The sequence below is a fragment of the Aythya ferina genome (assembly GCF_964211825.1).
Source record: "Aythya ferina genome assembly, chromosome: Z".
Lineage (NCBI taxonomy): Eukaryota > Metazoa > Chordata > Aves > Anseriformes > Anatidae > Aythya > Aythya ferina.
Window position 1 is genome coordinate 10,275,330 of NC_140299.1, and position 20,862 is coordinate 10,296,191.

The 20,862-nt window shown below is 41.2% G+C and overlaps 1 protein-coding gene across 5 annotated transcripts in view; it reads left to right on the forward strand.

The window, feature by feature from the left end:
- The window catches only part of UNC13B (unc-13 homolog B), a 213,361-nt gene that overhangs the window by 184,258 nt on the left and 8,241 nt on the right, over positions 1-20,862 (forward strand). For all 5 annotated transcript variants that reach the window (XM_084503110.1, XM_084503111.1, XM_084503107.1 and 2 more), the window contains 6 exons: positions 863-951; positions 4,121-4,273; positions 6,758-6,881; positions 14,123-14,179; positions 18,596-18,676; positions 19,032-19,179. In XM_084503110.1, the coding sequence (XP_084359236.1) occupies positions 863-951; positions 4,121-4,273; positions 6,758-6,881; positions 14,123-14,179; positions 18,596-18,676; positions 19,032-19,179 (652 nt within the window). The remainder of the gene's footprint in view (positions 1-862; positions 952-4,120; positions 4,274-6,757; positions 6,882-14,122; positions 14,180-18,595; positions 18,677-19,031; positions 19,180-20,862) is intronic.

A 20,862-nucleotide genomic window follows, 5' to 3' on the forward strand; every position in this document is an offset into this window, starting at 1 on the left:
CTCACAATCGGCTCTTTTGATGCTGGAATGATGACTACAACAGGAGTGAAGGGCACTGCTGAATGCAAAAACAGACAGCTTTGGGCTGGTAATACTGGAGCAAGCACTTTTCTTACAGCATATACCAACATATCAGCTGCATCCATTTAGTGCTTGGGGCACTTTTTAATTTTTTCTTGTCAAGTCTTCTCTGAATAGTTGCATTGAAAAAGCTGTCCAGATCAGTGTCAGAATAGAGCTGTTTGTACTCAATACACAAAGCTGAGACGATGCTTTCCAAAAGTGATCAGTGCATAACAGTTCTTGCTGTTATATTGTGTACACATTTTCAGAATAGCTGGGGTCCAGTCTTCTGAGAGCAGTGGCTGGGTCAATCTTACTTTTGAATACTGACAGCAGGGTGGAAGGTGAAATAGCATCTTTCAAGACCATGCACAGAGAAGCGCACAAATAAATAGCATCCAGTCTAATAAGTCAGTCCTCTCTCCTTCTAGACTTAGCGATGAAATGACCCATGAGCCCAAGGTAACACACAGTATTTGCTAATTTCTCAGCTTGCTTATGCTGTTGGCCATGGGGAGTTCACATTCACTTTCTTAACTCTGCAAATATAAGTAAGAGGACTGTGAGGGTATTGGAGCCTGCGGCAACGCCTTGCTGTTGTTTGGGCAAATATCTTTTGATGATTTCACAGCTTCTGTAACAGCAGGAGACAGTGGTGGAGAGGATCCCAGCTGACAAAGTCCATTGTTGATGGTTCACCTGCTCTTTTTAAGAGTGGCCTCAACAGTGAACAAGAGCAGTGTGAAGGAGACCAGGCTGCCCTCTAGGTTCAAGCTAAGTCCTCTTCTTTCATCCGCAGTTGGATGCAGAAGCAAGTGACCATCTCAAAGAGCTGCAGGTGAAGTTGAACAATGTTTTGGATGAGCTGAGTGCAGTGTTTGGTAACAGGTGAGTATAATGAGGTCCCTGTTTTTGAAGCATTCCTTTATTTTGTCTAATCTCATTCAGTCAGATCAAGAAGAGAAAAGAAACTTGTAACAATTGCATTGTATTTTTCTTTTTGTCCCAAATTCATGGTCTTTCAAATATGAGACCATATAAAGAAGTGAGAAATGTTTTAAGAAGTCTCTCTTTTCTGTATTGCTCTGCTTAGAAATGTAACAGGGAGATCCCTCAACTGTAAAATGTATTTGAATTACATGGAATTATTTTTTTCTGTAAGTAGTGCTTGTCAGTAACAGAACTGCCTGCTACTTTATTGCTTGGAAAGCAGTTTCCAGCTTAGCATTTATGAGGTAACATTTGTGTTTAAATGTTCTGCTCTAAATGTATGAAACAGTTGACTGATTTCTGATTGTTAAATGAGTATTGGAATACAAAGGAAACAGGTTTAGAATTTGAGATTGACTTGTTCTGATGTTGCAATGGATGGTGTTTTCTAGTCTTTCAAGGGAGGAGCTCTTTAAAGAATTGCCCGCCACAGATGGCAATTAAATTTTATTTTCAATCATGATACAATTTACCTGAATATAAAAATGTGTTTGACTTTATGGTTCACTACAAAATTATTATAAAAGATGTTAATTAAACAAAATCTAGAAATACAGGGTTCCAAGCTGATCTCCAAAACCAACCACTTCTCATGATAAACCCCATTCACTTCATGTTGTGCTTTATAACATGATTAATGCAGGCATGTAGTTGAAGCATGGGTGAGGAGAATAAAACAAATTGTACCAACTTGGCCTCTTACAGTCTGCAGATTTGCAGTGCTTAAGACCAAAAATCCTGTTGGGATTTGTCATCATTTATCTGGATTTCAGCACACAGAGCTAGTGGGGAGTTCCCATTGCCAGTGGATGGCATAGCAAGAAATGGAGAAATTCCAACTGTAACAGAGCTGAATTGATAAAATTCATAATTAGATGGGGAATAAGTGAGAAATCATAATTAAGGAGTGAGTTTTATCTGAAACCTGTCTCCATGGTGTCACTGCTACAAGACAATTAGGGTACAATCTTGACATTTGCAAGTATGATTTAAAGAGATTATTCAGCATCGGCATACATACCAGGGAGCATTTCAGAGAGATGTGCCAGAGAGAGATTTAACCAGTCAGACAGCTCAGATGCTTTGCTTATTCCTTAACAGTAATAGGGGATGGAAAGCAGAGCTGCAGTTTACTGTATAAGCTGTATATATGATCTTCTGAAGGATGTAAACGTGGGAGGTAAGACAGATATCCACAATATTCCGTACAGAGTCTGTAAACAGTGCTCCTACAGCACTGTGCACACCTGACACTGCAGATCTTACTCTGCTTCATCTGTGAGATAATTGCACCAGCTGGGAAAAAACAGCACGTATCTTTATGAGCCTTACAACCTTTGTGCCGAGAGGCTTGTGTTTGGACACAGAAGCATTTTCTTCTTTAAAGGATTTCAGCAGAGAAGGTGAAACTTGAAAGGCTTTACGCTTCGTGCAAGGCTAGCTGGTGTTTTGTTCTTGGAGGCTGTAGGAGTGAAGGAAGGAATTTCCTGCAGGAGTTGTGGAGAAAGGCACCCTGTTTGTCAGCATAAGCAAGGCTGTCTTTTAACTTGCTGCTGCCAAGGGCACCTGTCAAGCTGTATGTCTACATCAGCCTCGCTTTTAGGTGAACCTGTTGCCACAGTAACTGATTAACCATTTTTCATAATTTGTGACAATTTTACCTTGCATTAATTTTAACCTTTGAAGATACTCTATTATTTTTTATCCCCTGGCTGGATGTTTACAGCATCTTCAAGCAGGGTCCCAAAACAGATGCAGTATTTGGAAGAACTATGGGGTAAGATTAGCCTGTAACAGAATAGGGACTGTCAGCAATACAGGAGATTGCTAGTACTATTTTCCTTGTGGCTTATGTCTTTGGTTAAGCTGCTGTTGTTGTAGCCACAACTGATAGTTGCAAACTCCTCTCTGCTGGAAATAAGGAAAGTGGAAGCGGAGGCTGCATGCAGAGAGCCCTCCATTGTCTGTCTGGAATTGCTCTGGTGAGATGCAGGTTAGAAGTGAACCAGAGAAACCATGAGACTAGAGGTGGCACTGCAAGAAAGGGAAGATGTAATGGGGTGGGAAAGGAAGGTGGGAGCTGTAGGACAGGAAGAGCTGTGTGCTGGGACTCAGGATGTGGATGTCCTAGTGACTCAAGCAAAAGTCTGTGCCACTTACAGATACAAAGCTGGATTCCAAACCTGTGTCCCTGCTCTGAAATCTTTACCTGAGCTACTAGCACTGGTTTCTCTTCCTGGTTTCAAACTTATGTGCTGTTAGTGGATAGCTAAATGTCACTTGTAAAGCCTATTGTTAGTAATTGTTCTTTTAAATGTCAAAGCATTTCCCTTTATTCGCTGAATTTGATATGTTGACAATTCCACTGTGCTATTCATCATATTTAACCATTGTATTATTTCATTTTGAACCTCTTGTTAGCAGTAAAAAAAGGAAAGGTAACTGCTTTAATGGCTTGCAAGCCACTTGCATGTCAATGAGCACAGTGTGCTCATTACACAGCTGAGCCCCGCATCCGTATTTGACATTTCAGTATGGCATGGACTGTATGGCACTGGACTGGTTTCAGTCAGTTCTTGCTTTCACACCGTTTCTATGATCTTCAAGACTTGACTTATGGTGGGTCATAACCAGATTGTTGCCGATTGACTGTTAGGTGCTCAGAGTTGTGTACGTGCTGGGCCATTGCTCCATACTATATCCCAGTCTTTGTGGTGTAACACCCTATATAGAAAGCAAAAATACATCAGAGCGGCTTTAGCTAAGAATAATGGCATTTCTCAAAATCTGGAAAGGATCGTTTCTTTTTGTAATCTCAATGAACAAATTGATCTCAAGTGTGACGTGTGTTTTGTTCAGAGGTGGTAGGCTGTCTGTGGATGATGTGCATAAGGAACCGGATAGCATGAATCTTGGTAGCAAATATGGTAAGTAAGCAGAAAACTTGAGGGAGGAAGGGAATGTAATTTAGTGCATAGTTTATGGACTTGCAGTGTTTTTAACTTGTGTAAGATAGCTGATAGCTCTGCCACTGATAATCTTATTTTTGCTTCTCTTACCTGCCCAGCTTTCAGACTCGTATTGATGAATGTGTCAAGCAGATGTCTGATATACTCTGCCAAGTGAAAGGGACAGGAAATGTTGCTGCTAATGCCAGAAACACAGTTGCACAAGATGCAGATAACGTCCTGAGGCCGTTGATGGATTTCCTGGATGGAAAGTAAGCAAGTACTCAGATACACATTACACATACATTGCATCAGATTAGGAACAGGATGGGGGAAGGAAAAATAGCTCTGTGTTCTTGGGTAGTTCTTGGTATGTCCAGCCTGTGAATTCTCATGGCTTTTCTTCCAATATCTGCATTTTTCTCAAGGCATGTATCATATCTTCATGCACTGCCAGAACTCACACTGTTCCCTTTCTCCCTCTGGCAGCTATAGCAATCAGCAAACACGCTGCTGATCAGGTAGTGGAGAAGTCTGAGGCATACGGTAAACTCTAAATATTCTATTTGTGGTTTTCTCCTATACATATGGTACTGTGGCCAATTAGCAAACATACTGCAAAACATACTTGCACACTTGATACATGCACTGCTCAGTGTCACAGTCATGTCAAGAGTGTGTGTTCTAGCCATAACCAGTGTTATTCTGACTAGAAAATGAACTTCTGAACTAGGTGATGTACGTAAGTTTTCTGCAAGTCAAGCTTGGCGTAGGTGAACTGCAGATCCATTGCTTTAATTAACTGTTGCCATTAACACATGATTCAGCTGTTCAGGGACTTTCTGTTGCTAATTGCACATAATTCTTTTCAGCTAAGCCATGGCCTACTAAGAGAAATAGTTCTTAATCTCTATAGAAGTTAAAATTCTCATTGATGCACAGCAGTTCTTTATTTTGAAAGATGTGGCCAAAGATTTTCTTAATAAAACAATGCTGTGAGAGATGTGAAGGCTTAAAAGCTTAAAAAATAATTTTCTTCTGCTGTTTTTTGTTGATCATCCCATCTTTCTTTTCAGTCACTATGTAGTAAGTGACTCTTTGCAGCAATCATTACATCTAGGAGCCCTCTCATTTGAGCGTTTTCCATGCATGCCTTCAATAATCCTCAGAAGCCATCTTCCTTTGTATCAGTAGGAACCTGGGATGCTATAGGCTTTTCATACAACCATGGAGCAAGTCATTTTGATAATAATCCAAGCCTGGAGTATTTTCTTTCCTCCTTTACAGAAGGAAATTCATTTTTATTGCCTCCTGCATCCTACCCATATCAGTCTTGTCCCTGTTGAATTTTGCTCATTTACTAACTGTAGGAGACATCACCTAAAAGAAGATGTTACACAGTGTAGAAAAGTTGGCTATCATCTGCGTACTGCTACTGGCTGCAGAATTCCTGTTTTATAGCTCTCCCAGTGTGGTTAGTAAATGCCATTGAAAACACTTGTTGGGATTTGAAGAAGAATCTTATATTTCTTGACCTTTTGGTAGCCTGTACAATAATAAAGGAGGAATAAATAGGGAGATAAAGTATTTTGCTTTATGTAAAAGAGAATAAATACATGGCATGTGATGGGTGGTTGTGGTTTAACCCAGCTGGCAGCTAAACATCACACAGCTGTTCGCTCACCCTCCCCCCTCCCTCTCTGGGATGGGGGAGAGAAACGAGAAAACTCTGAAGCCCGTGGGTTGAGATAAAGACAGTTTATTAGGACAGATAATAATAATAATATTAATAATAATATGTACAAAACAAGTGATGCACAGTACAATTGTTCACCACCCGCTGACCGATGCCCAGCCTAACCCCGAGCAGTTTGGCGCCCCCACCCCAGCTAGCCACCCCTATATATAGTTTAACATGATGCCAGATGGTATGGAAAACCCCTTTGGCCAGTTTGGGTCAGCTGTCCTGGGTCTGTCCCCTCCCAGCTCCTGCTGCACCCCTAGTATGCCCGCTGGCAGGACAGTGAGAAGCTGAAACATCCTTGGCTTGGTGTAAGCACTGCTCTGCAACAATTAAAACATCAACATGTTATCAGCATTCTTGTCATCCTAAATCCAAAACATAGCACCCTACCAGCTACTAGGAGGAAAACCAACTCTGTCCTAGCTATAACCAGGACAGTGGTGACTGCAATTGCAACGAGATACAAGTCCAAGAAATGCTTTGAGGTGGTTCTGTAGGTGAAGCATATAGGGACTTCTACAGCTATCAGAGGCTGTGCATTTGCAGGAACTTCTGTATAACAGTCTGCAAAGTATTCATTTAGGTATTCAGCAAAGAACAGTATAATGAACCGCTGAAGATATGAAACCATTATTCTGTATTTGTAATTTTTCTTATATATTGTGTAAGCCCCATACAGTGGGAAGTATCTTAAATGGAACCAGCTGAGTGGTATCTGTTCTTATTTGGAGTATTCCCAACCACCATAACCTAGTGATATCTTCCATAATCCACAGGTCAATAGAAGTAACTGAGATCAGAAATGTCAATAATCCAAAGGTCTTCAACACTAGAACTCCCAGGAGGTAGGAAGACCATACTGTATGAAAAAGGAAGATTTCTTTTTACCCTTAAAGCAATCATTATGAGAAGCTGCTTTGGATGGGGCATTGATTCTGCCATACACATCTCCTTTTTCCTTGCAAATAGCATTCTTTGAATTTGCTCAGTTCTTGCTGCTCTCTCCTTACAGCCTGACGCTGTTTGCGACTGTGTGTGAAAAGACAGTGTTGAAACGGGTTCTGAAAGAGCTCTGGAGGGTGGTAATGAATACCATGGAGAAGCTGATTGTGCTGCCTCCTCTTACAGACCATACGGTAAAGCATTTTCTCCTACCTGACTCATAGCAGAATGTGTTGCCATTCCCTGTGTAACTCAGCTCTTTGGCCTAATGAGTCATCTGTCCAGGTAAATTTGACTGCATGTAGCCTGCTCTAGGATGGAAAAATATATCCAGTAAAGTAAGACAGCAGCTCTATTTATAGTGGGGTTGCAAGACAGAAAGCACACTCTTTTTTGAAAAAAAGAAAAAAAAAGAAAGAAAGAAAATCCATGATCTAAAAGGAGTTGCCGTCAGGTATATCAAATCACATTGATTAGGGATTTGCAGTCCCTTAGAGAAAGCTGGTTTTAAGGGCTTATTTGGTAGTTAGTGATGGCTTCTTGGCATTAGATCAATGCCTGTAAATACTTTTGCCTAATTATTGTCATGTGTTGGTCAGGTGTTCTGTATAGATGTGGTTAATTTGGGCTTCCTTTTTAATGACATCTTCCATAAGGTTTTAACATCAATATGGGTTGGCATGCTTTCTGTGTGTCTGGTGTTGGGGAGTTGGAAGCATGTCCAGATAGTTTGCCTTCAAAGGCAGTCTTTTTCATATAATCGTTCAGCTGTGTGGATGTGCTGGATGAATGTGTGTCATGAATGTAGTGACATTTTTAACAATGAAAGATTAACCTCTTTCCTACTTTTGAGAAACCACGGAAACTGATTAAATGTCAGTCATGCATGCCCAGCTGCTCTGGGGGATGACACTCAGTTGTAGGCAGCGTGAAGTTTGGACTACAACCTCATTATCTGGAGATGATCCAGAACTTCTTTTCATCTATGTTGGAGTGAACTTGTGGTCTGTGGCTAATTTATGCTGATTTATTTCATCCCAGTTGTGGGTAGGACAATAGTAGTTTTCACTATTCAGCACTTGCCTACATAATTTGAGTGGACTTCTTGGGTTGCAGCATATAGAGAAGTGATGCTAACCTGCAATTTGCACTTGGTATTTCTTGCTTTGAGAGAGGGAAGGCCTTTGCCTCTGACCTTGATAATGACAAACTAAACAGAATCACTGAGACAGTGTGCTGTCATGCCTCCTAAGCACCAAATTAGTGTGAGGTTTAAATTTGCTTAAGATTGCTTGCTCTGAGCTCAGATTTTGAGTGATTATTTCTATTTCCCCTTTTAATTCATTAAGGAGGAAAAAAAATGATTTCCCTTTGTTGAACTGCTGTAAAAAGTAATTTTTGATGGGGCCAGGTGCTAAAATGCATCATGTAAGTGAAGCATTATTATGACCCTTCATAATTGTAAGCATTTAGATCAAGGGCCTCGGAGAACCAGGGAGGAGCTGCTTGAGCATTATTGTGGCTAGTTTTGAGTTTTAAAGACAGAGTGTGATTCAGCGTTTGTGTCATGAAAAAGGCAAGAACTGTGATCAGGCAATTCTTCCAACCTGTAGGATGTTGCTATAAGCAATTTTTTTATTTTTTATTTTTTTTTACAAATAGTTTCATGTTGCCAGCACTTCAGCTTCAAATTGAGAAGCTCTTTTTATGTAATGATGTGCACCTTCAGTTTTCTGAGATAATCTAAAATGTTCATGGCCGGATTTTTAGCTGTATAATAAATTATATCACAGTGAGGAGGCTTTCCTCCCTGTCCTCAGCAAGAGAAAGCCAGGTGCTACCTCTGAGTGTTCAATGGACCACAGTGGGATGGCGTCCCTCCTAAAAATTCTCTGCAGCCTTTAAGATGCAGGGGATATTGATGGTAGAAAAGTGTCCCTTTTCTGGAATGTTTAATTTCTCTCCTTTGTGTAAACTTGCTGGAGATGTGGAAGTGTTTTTGATGGTGTTCATGGAATGCATACTCTAGTAGAATCATAGAATGATACAATCAGTAGGGTTGGAAAAGACTTCCAGGATCATCTGGTCCAACCATTCCCCTATGACCAATATCACCCACTAAACCATGTCCCTAAGCACCACATCCAACCTTTCCTTGAACACCCCCAGGGACAGTGACTCCACCACCTGCCTGGACAACCCATCCCAGTGCCTGACTGCTCTTTTTGAGAAGAAATGTCTCCTCATTTCCAACCTGAACCTCCCCTGGAGCTACCTGAGGCCATTCCCTCTTGTCCTATCGCTATTTACCTGTGAGAAGAGGCCAACCCTGAGCTCCCCACACCTTCCTTTCAGGCAGCTGTAGAGAGCAGTAAGGTCTCCCCTGAACGACTAAACAACCCCAGTTTTCTTAGCCGCTCCTCATAGGACTTGTGGTCCAGGCCCTTCACCAGCTTCGTAGCCCTCATTGCCTTCATGGAATGCTCTCTACACGCTGCACGAAGTCTAACTTTGCTTGACTCAGTCATTGTGCAGTGCTTTCATATCAGATTTTCTGCAGTACAGTCAATTTCACATAAATGAGTTCAGCCAGCATTACCCAAGGAAGAAAAACCTGAACTTTCCCCTTCTGCTCTCTGCTGCTTCTGGAAGATTTTGTGTAGGGTGGGACTGAGATGAGACAGCAGTCAGGTACTGCCAGTGAACGATGCACTGGGGTTTGGGCAGTTTTATGGCCTGATACTGATGACATGAGACGCTGGTGCCTTAATAACTTTCAGATGACTGGCTGCTACCTGTCTGAGTATTGACTGGCTGTGTGTTGTGAGATTAGTAGCAACATGATCTCCAGTAATTCACAGAGCAGTTCATGCTTCACTTCTTTTAAGTAAAGATCAACATTTAATTGAACACACTTTGCCTTGGATGAGTGGATATGCAAACATAGCTCTCTGAGAATCCTTATTTTGGGGTTCAGTGCACAGCACTTGGGGATATTAATGAGTTAGATGTATATATTTATTTCTCCCTCCCTGCTTAACATGGGACTATAGTATTTCATCAGTGGCTGCCCAGGTCAGTGAAGAGTTGATTAATTCTCGTACAACTGATTCCTCCACAGCCTCTCCTTTATTTACTTCACACAGTACACTGCAGCCATTCATGTAAGGCTCCATTTGTGCTTGCTCCTGCTGTGCTTTTTTCTCCTCATCAGACTTTTCTTCACTAAATGAGAACATGGCCCAGAATAAGAACAAAATTGGTTTAAGCTGCGGACAGATTTTACACGTGACTTCCAAACGGGCTGTTCATTAGGCTTTTCTCCGAGCAACGCTAATCCAGAGCAATACTCCAGTGGAGAGTATGTCTGTGAGAGGTTTTCTGAAACCTTTCTTAACTTGTGTTAGTTTAAATCTCTCCCTTTTGCTAGCTGGGGGCTAAAAAAAGAAAAAAATTACAAGACTGCCTTTGTGATGAGGAGAGAGTTTTCTTAGTCTTCACTGAAACAATGGTTTGTGAACTGTACACATGCTCAGATCTCTGTACCTAGAGGAAATTACTGTCCCTTTTTCATTCCCACTTTTAAGCTTATGTTTTCAGTGTTTAATATACCATGACACATTCAAAAAGTCTAATTTTTAATGGATGGTAGCAAATGATGACTTCTTTTGAATTATCTTAAATGCTGCTAATAAAGGATCAGATTCCATTGTTGTTGAATGTATGAATTCAAAAGATTTGAGAAAGGAATGTACAATACCACATAAAACTTCCTTGCACTTTTGTGTCTCAGAAAATAAGTCTGAGTAATAATACATTTTCCAAAATAGGGCTGCAATTCAAAAGATTTGCAGTAGACTTTTGTTTCTTAACTTTGTCAACTAAGCAGTAGAACAGTTAAACTATAAGAGTTTGAGTCTCCTGGAATATAAATCAGTACATTTCTGGCTTCTAGCAATTATACTTGAGTCAGCTGATGGTCCTTCTCCAAATGCTTTTGCTGGGGAAAAACAAATTCATACCTTTAACACTGAATTTAATACCTCCATGTTGCAGTCTACAGATGTTTTTCAGGTTTCCAAAAAGTTTAGGAAGGTATAATTATTGTCATGGAAAGAACCAGGCAAACCAGCACTGTCCAAAGTCTGTCCCATTTTCAGCTGTGTTTACCACAGACCTAGGTAGAAACAGTTTATAGAAAGGTCTTAATTTTCCTTCATCTTCAATCCTTAAAATTTTAATTCTATTGTGGACAGTTTTTCTCAAAATGACACAATATGTGAGTGTAGTCGTTTTAATTCCCTAGAGCTGCCCTGGAATAAATGCTGTCTATAAAGCTTTGTAATGTTTTCCATGAATAAATAACTTTTTGAGAATCTTGTTTACAAGAATGCTGCTTGGCAAAGAAAGGAGCTGTCCAGATTTTCATCAGGCGTTACCAACATCGATGACAAACTCCATATAACAGTAAAATAACTTCTCCTTGCAGACACAGTGACAGAGATTGGCACTGATTGATGAGGATTAGAAAAATGGGCAAGAAGAACTGAAGAGCAGTTATCAGCTTTGTTCTTTGAAGTGTATCACGTCACTGGGTATTGCTCAGTGTTACTGACCTGCCCTCCTTTGAAGCCTGTGGCAGGGAGGCTATGTGCCTAGGCTAGTTAATGTTGTTCAAATGTGTGTATGTATATATAGGGGGGGAAAAAAAAAAGTCCAATGAAGGCTGAAGATCCTGAATCAAGAAATATTAATGTTAGTGTGTTTTGAGGATGCACACTTGATTTTTTCAAAGTCTAGTTTAGAAAAAAAAAAAAAAGTGTTTTTTTTTTTTTTCTGCTTGGTCACCAGGCTTGAGAATCATGTTTTAAGACTTGTAAGTCAAGCAAGCTGTATGATCAATCACACAGAACACCAGGTGCATCTGACAGCATTCACTGTTGGGTACCAAAACATTGGCTGAATCCATGTCCCTTGGATTACTTGGTGTGGCTCACAGTGAAATCTCTCTTCGTTGCTCCTGGAATTCAATAATTGCCCTATTTGCTTGCTGTAAATATATATAAGATTTTAAACTCTTTCAGTATTTAGAGAGTTGTAATATTTTATACTGTCCACTAGGTACTGGCAGCAAGTGAAGCTCCCAGTCTCATTTTATAAGCTTTTCTTTTTAGATGATTATCTATGCCTGCTTTTTTTTTTTTTTCCCTTAAGAGTTGTGAATTTAATCAGTTTTCAAGAGCTTTTGTTTATCTATGAAGTCAATAATGTTCATTCTGTATTGATTTCTATTCAGACACAAAAGGTTGAGGAACAATGAGGGTTAGGTAATGGTTATGGATAGAGCAAATCAAGATGTTATCTGGTTTCAGGTCACAGAGTCTTTCAGTTTGAGCAATTTCAGAAGCTAAAGAAAAAGTATCTCATCTAGAAGTTCACTTCTGTATTGCTGTTGTAATGGGGAAAGGATGTCCAGCATCCCTCGAGCAGCTCAGTCTTCCCACTATTACTCTAACAAGCTGTAAACTGCCTCTGCTTTTCTTCTGTACAATGATAGCTGCAACTTCTAGTGACAGGTATAAAGATGCTTTTCTACTCAGGGAAGTGCATCAGTGGGGCTGATCTTAACTTTTAATCCAACGAAAAAATATAAAAATGTTCTTAACAAAGATTTCTGCAGTAGAACCTAGTTCACGGGGTCATCTCTGCAAATATATTGTTCCTTCTCCACAGAGTGCTGAGTTAAAAGGCAACAGATGAGTAAATACTGAAGAATGCAGCAAAGAAAACAAGCTAAGTGCCACAGTCAGGGGCAAAGGACAATATAATAATTCTGGTCTCGCATCTTGCCATGTTAACATTTCAGGGATTTAGGGATGAGCAATGTTGATAGGCAGTTGTGGTTAAGTAGGAGGATGAAAGGCTATTGAGATAAGAAGGGATAGTAGAGGAAAGCGAAGGAGGACTGTAGAAAGAACTGCATTTATTGGAGACCTTCAGGAAAATGTGGTCCTTATGGAGCCAACAAGCAGTCCCCAAAGATGACAATCTGTATCTTCTCCCAAGTGTTTTCCTGAGCAGAAAGACCCTGCTGGGTGGAAAGTGCCACCCTGCAGCGTGTCTGATTGTCTCTGAAATCTTATTTCAGGCATTCAGCTGGGACATCCCCCATGCCTTTTTTAAGTGGTACCTGTGGTGGCATTTACACCTACTTCTACTGCTAGCCCCTAATGACTGATTGCAAGTGAGGAGAGCCAAAGATCGTATCTGAGAGAACATCTCCCCTGACATACCTAAAGCTTTCCTGAGACAATAATGGAAGTGACATTTAAGTAGGATGAGCCCATAGCTTTTTGTGTAGAGGGCTGAAGCAGAGAGCAAAGTTTCACAATATGATGGATGAACAATTCGTAGCCAGAATTACAGTAGGCTGGGGTTTTATTCCGAGTGGAGTAATAGACAGTTGTGACTTTTTGAATAAAAAGTCAAGTGTAGATCAAAGAAAGAGAGCGAAGTGGAAGAAAATAAATTCCAGTGCGCCCCATAAAATGTCTCTGGGAGGAGAGGCAAGAGAAATTACATTGGTTGTTTTTTTCTTCTCACTTAATTTTGGGCTTAAGTCCCCAAGCAAAAGGAGTATTACACAGGAGAGAAATACTGTGGTGTGAAAAAGGAAAAATATTTTTGTTGTAACCATTACAGGGAAAGTATTTGTAAGAATATATAATAAGAATCCTTTTTTCTAGTGTGTAAGTGGCTTCAAGAAAAAAATTCTGTCATACGGATTTATTGTCCCTTTTTGTTTCTTCATTGGTCATACAGCATCGATAAGCCACAGTGGGGGAAGAAGAGCCGTGGCCAAGCTTTTGATGTGTAGAAGTGATGCTGTTATATATACTGGATTTCATTCACCATTGTCTCACCTGAAGACTGCTCAGATCCAATTGTTTCTGACCTGAGCTGTGCTTACTCCTACCCTGTTGATTGTTCTCTACTTCCACAGAGAGATTGTCATCAGTTGTGTGTTCTTTGCTTTGGACAGTCTTACCCAGTATTTATTTATTCATGTGTATTTGGACTTGACTTGAAATCTAGAGGAGTACCTGGAGATGAAGGCCAGTATGCTGCCTTCACCCCCAGCCTGTGCAAGCTCTTTGAGGGTGCATCCCCTCTGGGTAGGTGGCCACTGCAAGCAAGAGGAAGAAAGCTAGCAGGATACTGTGCTTTTAAACAACTCTGGATTTGGTATATACAGAAATGCCACGTTTTACACTAGGTAATAATTTGGCAAGGAGACAAGTTGTTGTGACTGGCCTTGCAGTGGTTATGTAAAGTTCTGTCTGTGAACTGACTTGACTTGCTGAAAGGAAAAATATGCAAAGGTTGTGTATAATGTTTTTTCCCTCCTTTCTTCTCTAACTTTTTACAATCATAGGGCACACAGTTGATTTTCAGTGCTGCTAAGGAACTGGGACACTTGTCAAAGTTGAAGGTATTGTTATGCATGGCTTGTGTTTGTGCCCTTGTGTTTAACTGTAGAAGTGTAGTAGTGCATAGCATGGCTTTTGCTTCCTGTGGTCTGTGGCTGAATGCAATTATAATGAATTGCTTTTAAATGCATTAAATGTGCTTTTAAATTCATTCTGCTAACATTAGTATTGTGTTGAAATGAAGTGCTAAATTTTATTGTGGGTTTAATCATCAAAGCAGTTTATTTCTTCCATAGATACAGTGATCTGTTTGGTATATCTATTAAAAATGAAAAAAGTAGAGATATTGGTATCTGGCCAGTTCCTCTGTATCCCCTTTTATAAAAGGGAGTCCCTTATGTGATCCTGATAACAAGATACTGGTCGGAAAGATGCTTGTGCTAGCTATTGATGAATTATAAGAACTGTTACAAAAATAACTGCTGCTTATGGTACAGAGCCTGTGTCTGTAAATTCCTTCTGCGTGGGCTCTCTTTACAGGCAAGCTGGCATTTAGCATGAAGGCTATGTTGATGTGTTTTGACACTGCGTGACGTGACAGTGCATGACACGAGCATTACTAAGTGCACGCCACCTCATCATAAGTCAATCAAGCATTAATTCACTGGTCACGACAGGAGTGGTATGAAAATAGTGATGCTTTACAACATTCAAATTGCTGGTTTGCATTCAGACTGTGGTTTGACTTGTGCTACAAAGGAGGTGTTGTGCAAGAAGAGGCCTAAATCAGAAGCGTCACAGTGCACAAATTGTGCAGCAAGGAAGATGGCGACAAAAGTGAACTCTGTCTTGGGGAATGATCGGGGAAAGTTTCTCATGGGCAAGGGCATTATTCTAAGTGATTAGTGCAATTTCAGAAGACGTTCATCTCTTCCCATGATATTTTCCGTCTTGTGCACTTATTGCAGTTGTCCTTACATAGCTATCTATTTCCCTTGCCCAGCAGACATGTTTTACATGCACAGTTATGATTCAGGGCAGTACACAATTCATTTAAGGTAGTGCTTATTAGAAGTCCTTGTAGGGATCTGGACATGTCTTGTTAGATGCACGTGCTTTTTTCCAGCTACATTTTGAGGCTGCAACACAACAGTTAACCATGGCATAACGTGAACCGTTCAAGTGTGGCTCCCAAGGGGAATAGCTGTCATCTGTCACTAGTGCTGGTGATGGCCCTGTGCACTCCCACAGCCAGGCTGTCCTCCCTGGTGACATGGTGGCTCTAGAGGATTGCACCACTTCCTCTGTTTCCTGTGCTTACAATGCTTCATGTCACTTCCATGGTAGAAAAGGGGAGAGAGGCTCTTCGTAACCAGACTGGAAGAGTGGGAGCTGGACCACAGACTCCAACTATGACTCCATCTTTCTGTGAGTGTCCCCTTCCCTTTGAAAAACAGCAAAGGGTACCTGACATTTGAAGGAGAAGCCATCCCTGCCCTCATTGTGCACATCTGTATTCAAAGGATGAGCTCTGAATTTTCCCTGTAACTCCTCCCAGGTCATGAGGTCAAGTTTACACAGACAACTGAGAGTTCCTGTGAATTTCTTGTGTTCTCGGACTTAGTCAGTGACATTCACTGTTATCTTTTACTTCCTCCCTATTCTTTCTTTACTGGAATTTCTTAAAATATACAAAGTGCCTTTTGCCAGGAATGAGTTGGAAGCTTTGCCTTTTTCCATTTACACTGGTCAGATCAAGGCCAACCCCAGCAGCAGCTTGTCTTCAGTTCAGTTACTGTAAAGCTTAACCTTGCTATCTCTGGACTGCATTTTTAGAAATGCATGTACGCATGGAAATCAGGCAAGCCTTGGTGTATTTTCAAACTTTATTTGCATATCCACATATAGGATGAAAGCAGCACAGGTGCACAAGATTTTATATGTGGCAACAAAGCTCTATGCAAGTGTGAAAGCACTCTACTACCTGAATTCTGGGGACCGTTAGCTCAAACAGATGGTGTGAACTGACACTGTCCAAAAATTTCCAGAAGAGTAAGGGTGTTACAAGAGTGTAAATTGTTTGGGTTTGTGTAAGCATCAAGGGTGGTTTTTTTTGGTCCTTTTGTTTTTACAGGCATGTACAAGCTAATGGGGAAAGCATGAATAAATAGCTCTTCAGAGCCCCTCTCCTGTGCATTTCACTAAAAGCCTGGGAAAATTACAACATGGATTTGAAGCCTTTATTTGTCTGAAATAGAATGGTAGGAAAAGAGTGCTAGTGAATCAGGTAACTCAGCTGAAAACTGAACCTGACAGACCTGATGAGCACAGGCTCTTGTCCTGATGACAAATCAATTTCCCAGTGCATTTTAAAACGCTTGGAAAACCAACCATAAAACTAGCACCTTGGTGCCAGATATCTGCCTCCCATTTATTATCAAGCTCCTTCTGCTTGGTTTGCTTTAGTGCAAACAGTCTGCTCCTGCTGCCTGCCCTGCAGAGCCAGAAGCTGGAGCATGGAGCAGCAGCCTCTTCTCCTTTGTACTGCCCTGAGGGTAACCAGCCGAGCTCCAACTGTGCAGGTTTTTCTGAGAGTACCTGTGTAGAATACAAAGATGAATGTGAGAGACCAGGAAAAGATTTTGATGACTTCCACTTGCAGTTACGTAATGAATTGATGTAAATACTTGTGGCTTGCAATCTGGAAACTGCAAGGTAGCACACTGTACAGTCCTTTATAGGAACAGTGTGGGATGAGCAGAGGGCACATACACAGGGGAATGACAGTCGTGGGCTCTTCTGTGTGTAGGTGCAAGTATTACCAGTCCAATCTCGGGGGTATTTTTACACAATGTGTTGAAGTAAATGACACTGGGAAACTCTCTGGAAAGCAATGGTGTCTTGCTGTGCAGCAACACCACGGACACAGTTTGTGTGACCACTCAGAGCAGGAGTGAGTGAGCTATTTAGATGTTTAAGAGAAATATGCTGACCACCTGGTTTCTCTTGCAGAATGGGTAATCTGGCATGCAGACCAAGAAATTTATTTCAACAGACATGAAAGCCCCTCTGCCTTGGGGGCACAGCTACCCTGACAAAATAGGCCTCTCCCGTGAAGTGGCCTTGGGCACTGGCTGATTGTGCACTTAATCTGACTGTCAGACAGAGAAAGAATGTTTTACCCTCTGTGTACCGAAGTGTGAAGCCACATCATCTTCAATTGAATTACTCCCAGTTCATGAAGAAGAGGGAGGAGAGCTCTTGCTCCCTGCTTGTTGCAACAGAAGATGCTTTGCATCTTACCAAATGTGCAGCTGCTGCTTGTAGCTTCCCAGGCCAGGACCAGTCTGAATAGGAAAAAGAGGCATGTTGAGGCATCTCTGCTTCTCAAGAAAGCAAACTTGTCTGAAGTAGTGCTGACTCGAGCAGCATCTTCTGTGTAGTTTAATGCAGTCCCATGCAAAGGTGCTGGCTTGATGCACCTTTGCATCAATGCATTGCATGTGCCTAGTGCTGCTCCTAGACTGCAGTAAGCCCCATCTCCATCAGGCTGCAGGGGACAGGGCATGGTGGAAATGAATGGGAACACCACCATGCGATGTGAGGAATCACTAGGCTGCAAGATGGCCAGCAGGCTTATCAGTGTGAAACACACACGATGCCTCACACTGGGCTTGCTGTGCTCAGAGACTATTCAGTGGACATATCTCCTGGGAAGTATCTCATATCAAAGCAGGGATAAGAAGCCTTTGCCTGATTTGCCTGCGTATTTTTCAAGAATGCCTCAATATCCAGGCTGCAGCCAGCTGATCTGATCCTCCAGCAGACCAAATAGTTAGAATCTGGGTTTGTCCAAAGCTTTCACTTCCTAAAATGTTCAGGGGTTCTCTGAGACCTAGGCTAAGCATCAGAGAAGAGCTTAGTGAAATACCAAAGTATGATAGCCAGGTAGGAACCTAACAGGGATATACGCCTACCGCAGAGAAGGGAATTTCTTCCCAAAGAGACAACTTTTTCTTTTAGCAAAGTAATTTTCTAAACCATATTGCTTGTTTGTTTTGCTCCCTTTACACTAGTGATATGATAAAGTATTGACCTTTGTAGATGGAAGAAATAAAATCCACAAAAAGCATCTAACAACTTTGCCTAATATCTGATTCTCAGAATTACTTGCTTTGGGGGGTGTTTTGAGAGTTTTATTGTGGATGCTGTAAAATGGCAGGGGTAGCAAGTAGACTGCTGTTTGTATTTTCTTAGAGACACACTGATTTTGAAATCAATCTCTTATCTTTATACATTCTTTTCTTTATTTTTCTCTGCCTACAAGTGTGTTTATTTTCAAGTTAAGCCATAATGAACAATTCTGAGATTCCGTTAAGTAGCCACAGCATGAATCCAAAGAAAGAGGTGATACTGGGAACTCCTTTTCCTTTAGTGTCTGATGGAATACTAATACCAATTATAATGATTGTTTGCAGGATCATATGGTGAGAGAAGAAACTAGGAGTCTCACTCCAAAGCAGTGTGCAGTTTTGGATCTAGCACTGGATACTATCAAAGTAAGTGATCCCACTTCTTTCTCTGTCATTCCCTTGCTCCACATACCCAGTGCTCTTTGGGAGGATAGTGCCTGTCCCAGTTTAGGAGATGGCAGGAGTCTGCTGCTGTTGTTACAGCTAGTAAGACACTAGGTGTAACAACAGGTAGGTAGTCAGCATACTTAAGTTTAAGAGTTTTGGAATAGGAAAGCCATTAGCAGTTGGTATCAGCTGGTCTGCCTAGAGCTGGGCTTCAAGTACAGAAACTGTGTTGTGAATTTTGCCCTTCCCAGTCTGTGCATACAGTGGACTGTAAATATTGGTTGCTCATTGTGATTCTTCCTCAGTATTTTTCCTGTTTCTTTTTTACTTTTAGCAATATTTCCATGCTGGTGGGAATGGTCTGAAGAAAACTTTCTTGGAGAAGAGTCCGGACCTGCAATCACTGCGCTATGCTCTCTCTCTCTACACTCAGACCACAGACACTCTCATCAAAACCTTTGTCCAGACTCAGACAGCTCAGGGTGAGACTTCTGTGTTGTTGACAAAGTTGAATGGAGCTATCTGCTCTGTTTGCCTGTGCTCTGTCTTGTGCTGCCAGTTTGTAGAATGCTTTTGGCAGTAAGATTTCTGGAAATGTGACAGCTCAGAGCTTTTGAAACTAGTAAAGAGGGAAAATGGGTTATTTCCTCCTCAACATCTACATTTTGAGAGAACAGAAATATGTGAAACAAGTCCTGAGGGGGTTTGTGGTCTTTTTTTTTTTCTGCAGTTCTCATGTAACAGTCACGTTTCATGAATTAATGTGGGTGGGTGGCTTAGACAAAGTGAGATGTGAAGTTACTGTACTGAGACTTAGGCGGTGGTGTGAGAGACCATTTCAGCAAGACATCACTGCAGAAACTATTTGGTGCCTATGTCACAAGCCAGTTGCCAGTAGCACATGTGGTTTTGACTAATGCTGATTGACAGCAATGTGATGAGTCAGAGCTACATGCTGCCTGTAAAGGGAAGAGTCTCTTACAGGAGTAAGGACAGCACTGGCTTTTTGTTTGCAGTCAGTACAGGATGTATACTAGCTGGATGATTGCAAGGCACCACAACATTTTAGTATGCTGCTGGGATGGGTCACTGGAGTCCTTTGTTTTTCTCTGAGAAGTCACAATAATGGTGCTATTTCATTGACTGAGAAGTGGTAAATAGTTAATTGCCTTCATCTTCCATTGCTTTCATAGAAGTGTCTCCAGACCATTGTAGAGAATAGTTTAACCTACAGTCAGGGTCCTCCACTGGCTGCCTGTGAATCTCAGGGAAAAGGGGACAGATACCTAATATAAGTTAGGTCAAAACTGAAAATGATCTAAGTTTTCAGGCTGTATAGATAGAAGCATTGGGCTATTACATCTCAGCAACAAAAATAAAACTCCATGGAGGGTGTCTTTCTGCAATCTTTTTGTTTGGGGGATAGTGTTTCCTTCAATCCTCCCAAGCCTATGCGAGCTGATGATCCCACAGATCATACAAACTCTGCCAGGGTATTGATGCACTAAGCCCTGAAATCAAGGGGAAAGCACTCCCTAGCCAACACACACTTCCCTGGTGTGTGAGTGAGGCTGCTTGGTATTGCTATTCCTCAACCAGTGAAGAAAGCACTTTGAATTCTTAGATACAAGGCTTGTTTTAAAGTGAAAAGTTGTTGAGTGTATTTTTTAGGAACTGAGTCATCCTTGCCTTCATCAGCATAAATATATACTTGCTTAGGTTGAAGCATACTGCATTAAACTGCAGAAGTTAACTTACAAGTCAGTGTTGCATTTGAGAGAAATGTCCTATAACTGCGTCCCAGCAGAGCAATGATGACATCCAGTGGCCAGATAGGTCAAAGACTACTACAACAACAAGGGACTCCAGGGTCTTCCTGTTGCTTATTAGAGTTATACAAAATACTTCTTAACTGGGAGCTTGTGTACACCATGCATTTTCAATCTTTGCTGTTCTACGGCAAATACTTCCCCTGATATGCTCAGACCACGAATTGAAGCTAGTTTTTTAACTAGGTTGTATTACATTGACATGATGAGCTGGGATGTAAGGATACGTGCAGCACTGCTGTTCTATGCTCCATTCTAGAGTTATGGGTGTTTAAAGTCAGAGGAAGAAGATGCTCTGTTGAAGTTGGAAAGTGGCAAATTTGAAGCTAGTATGAC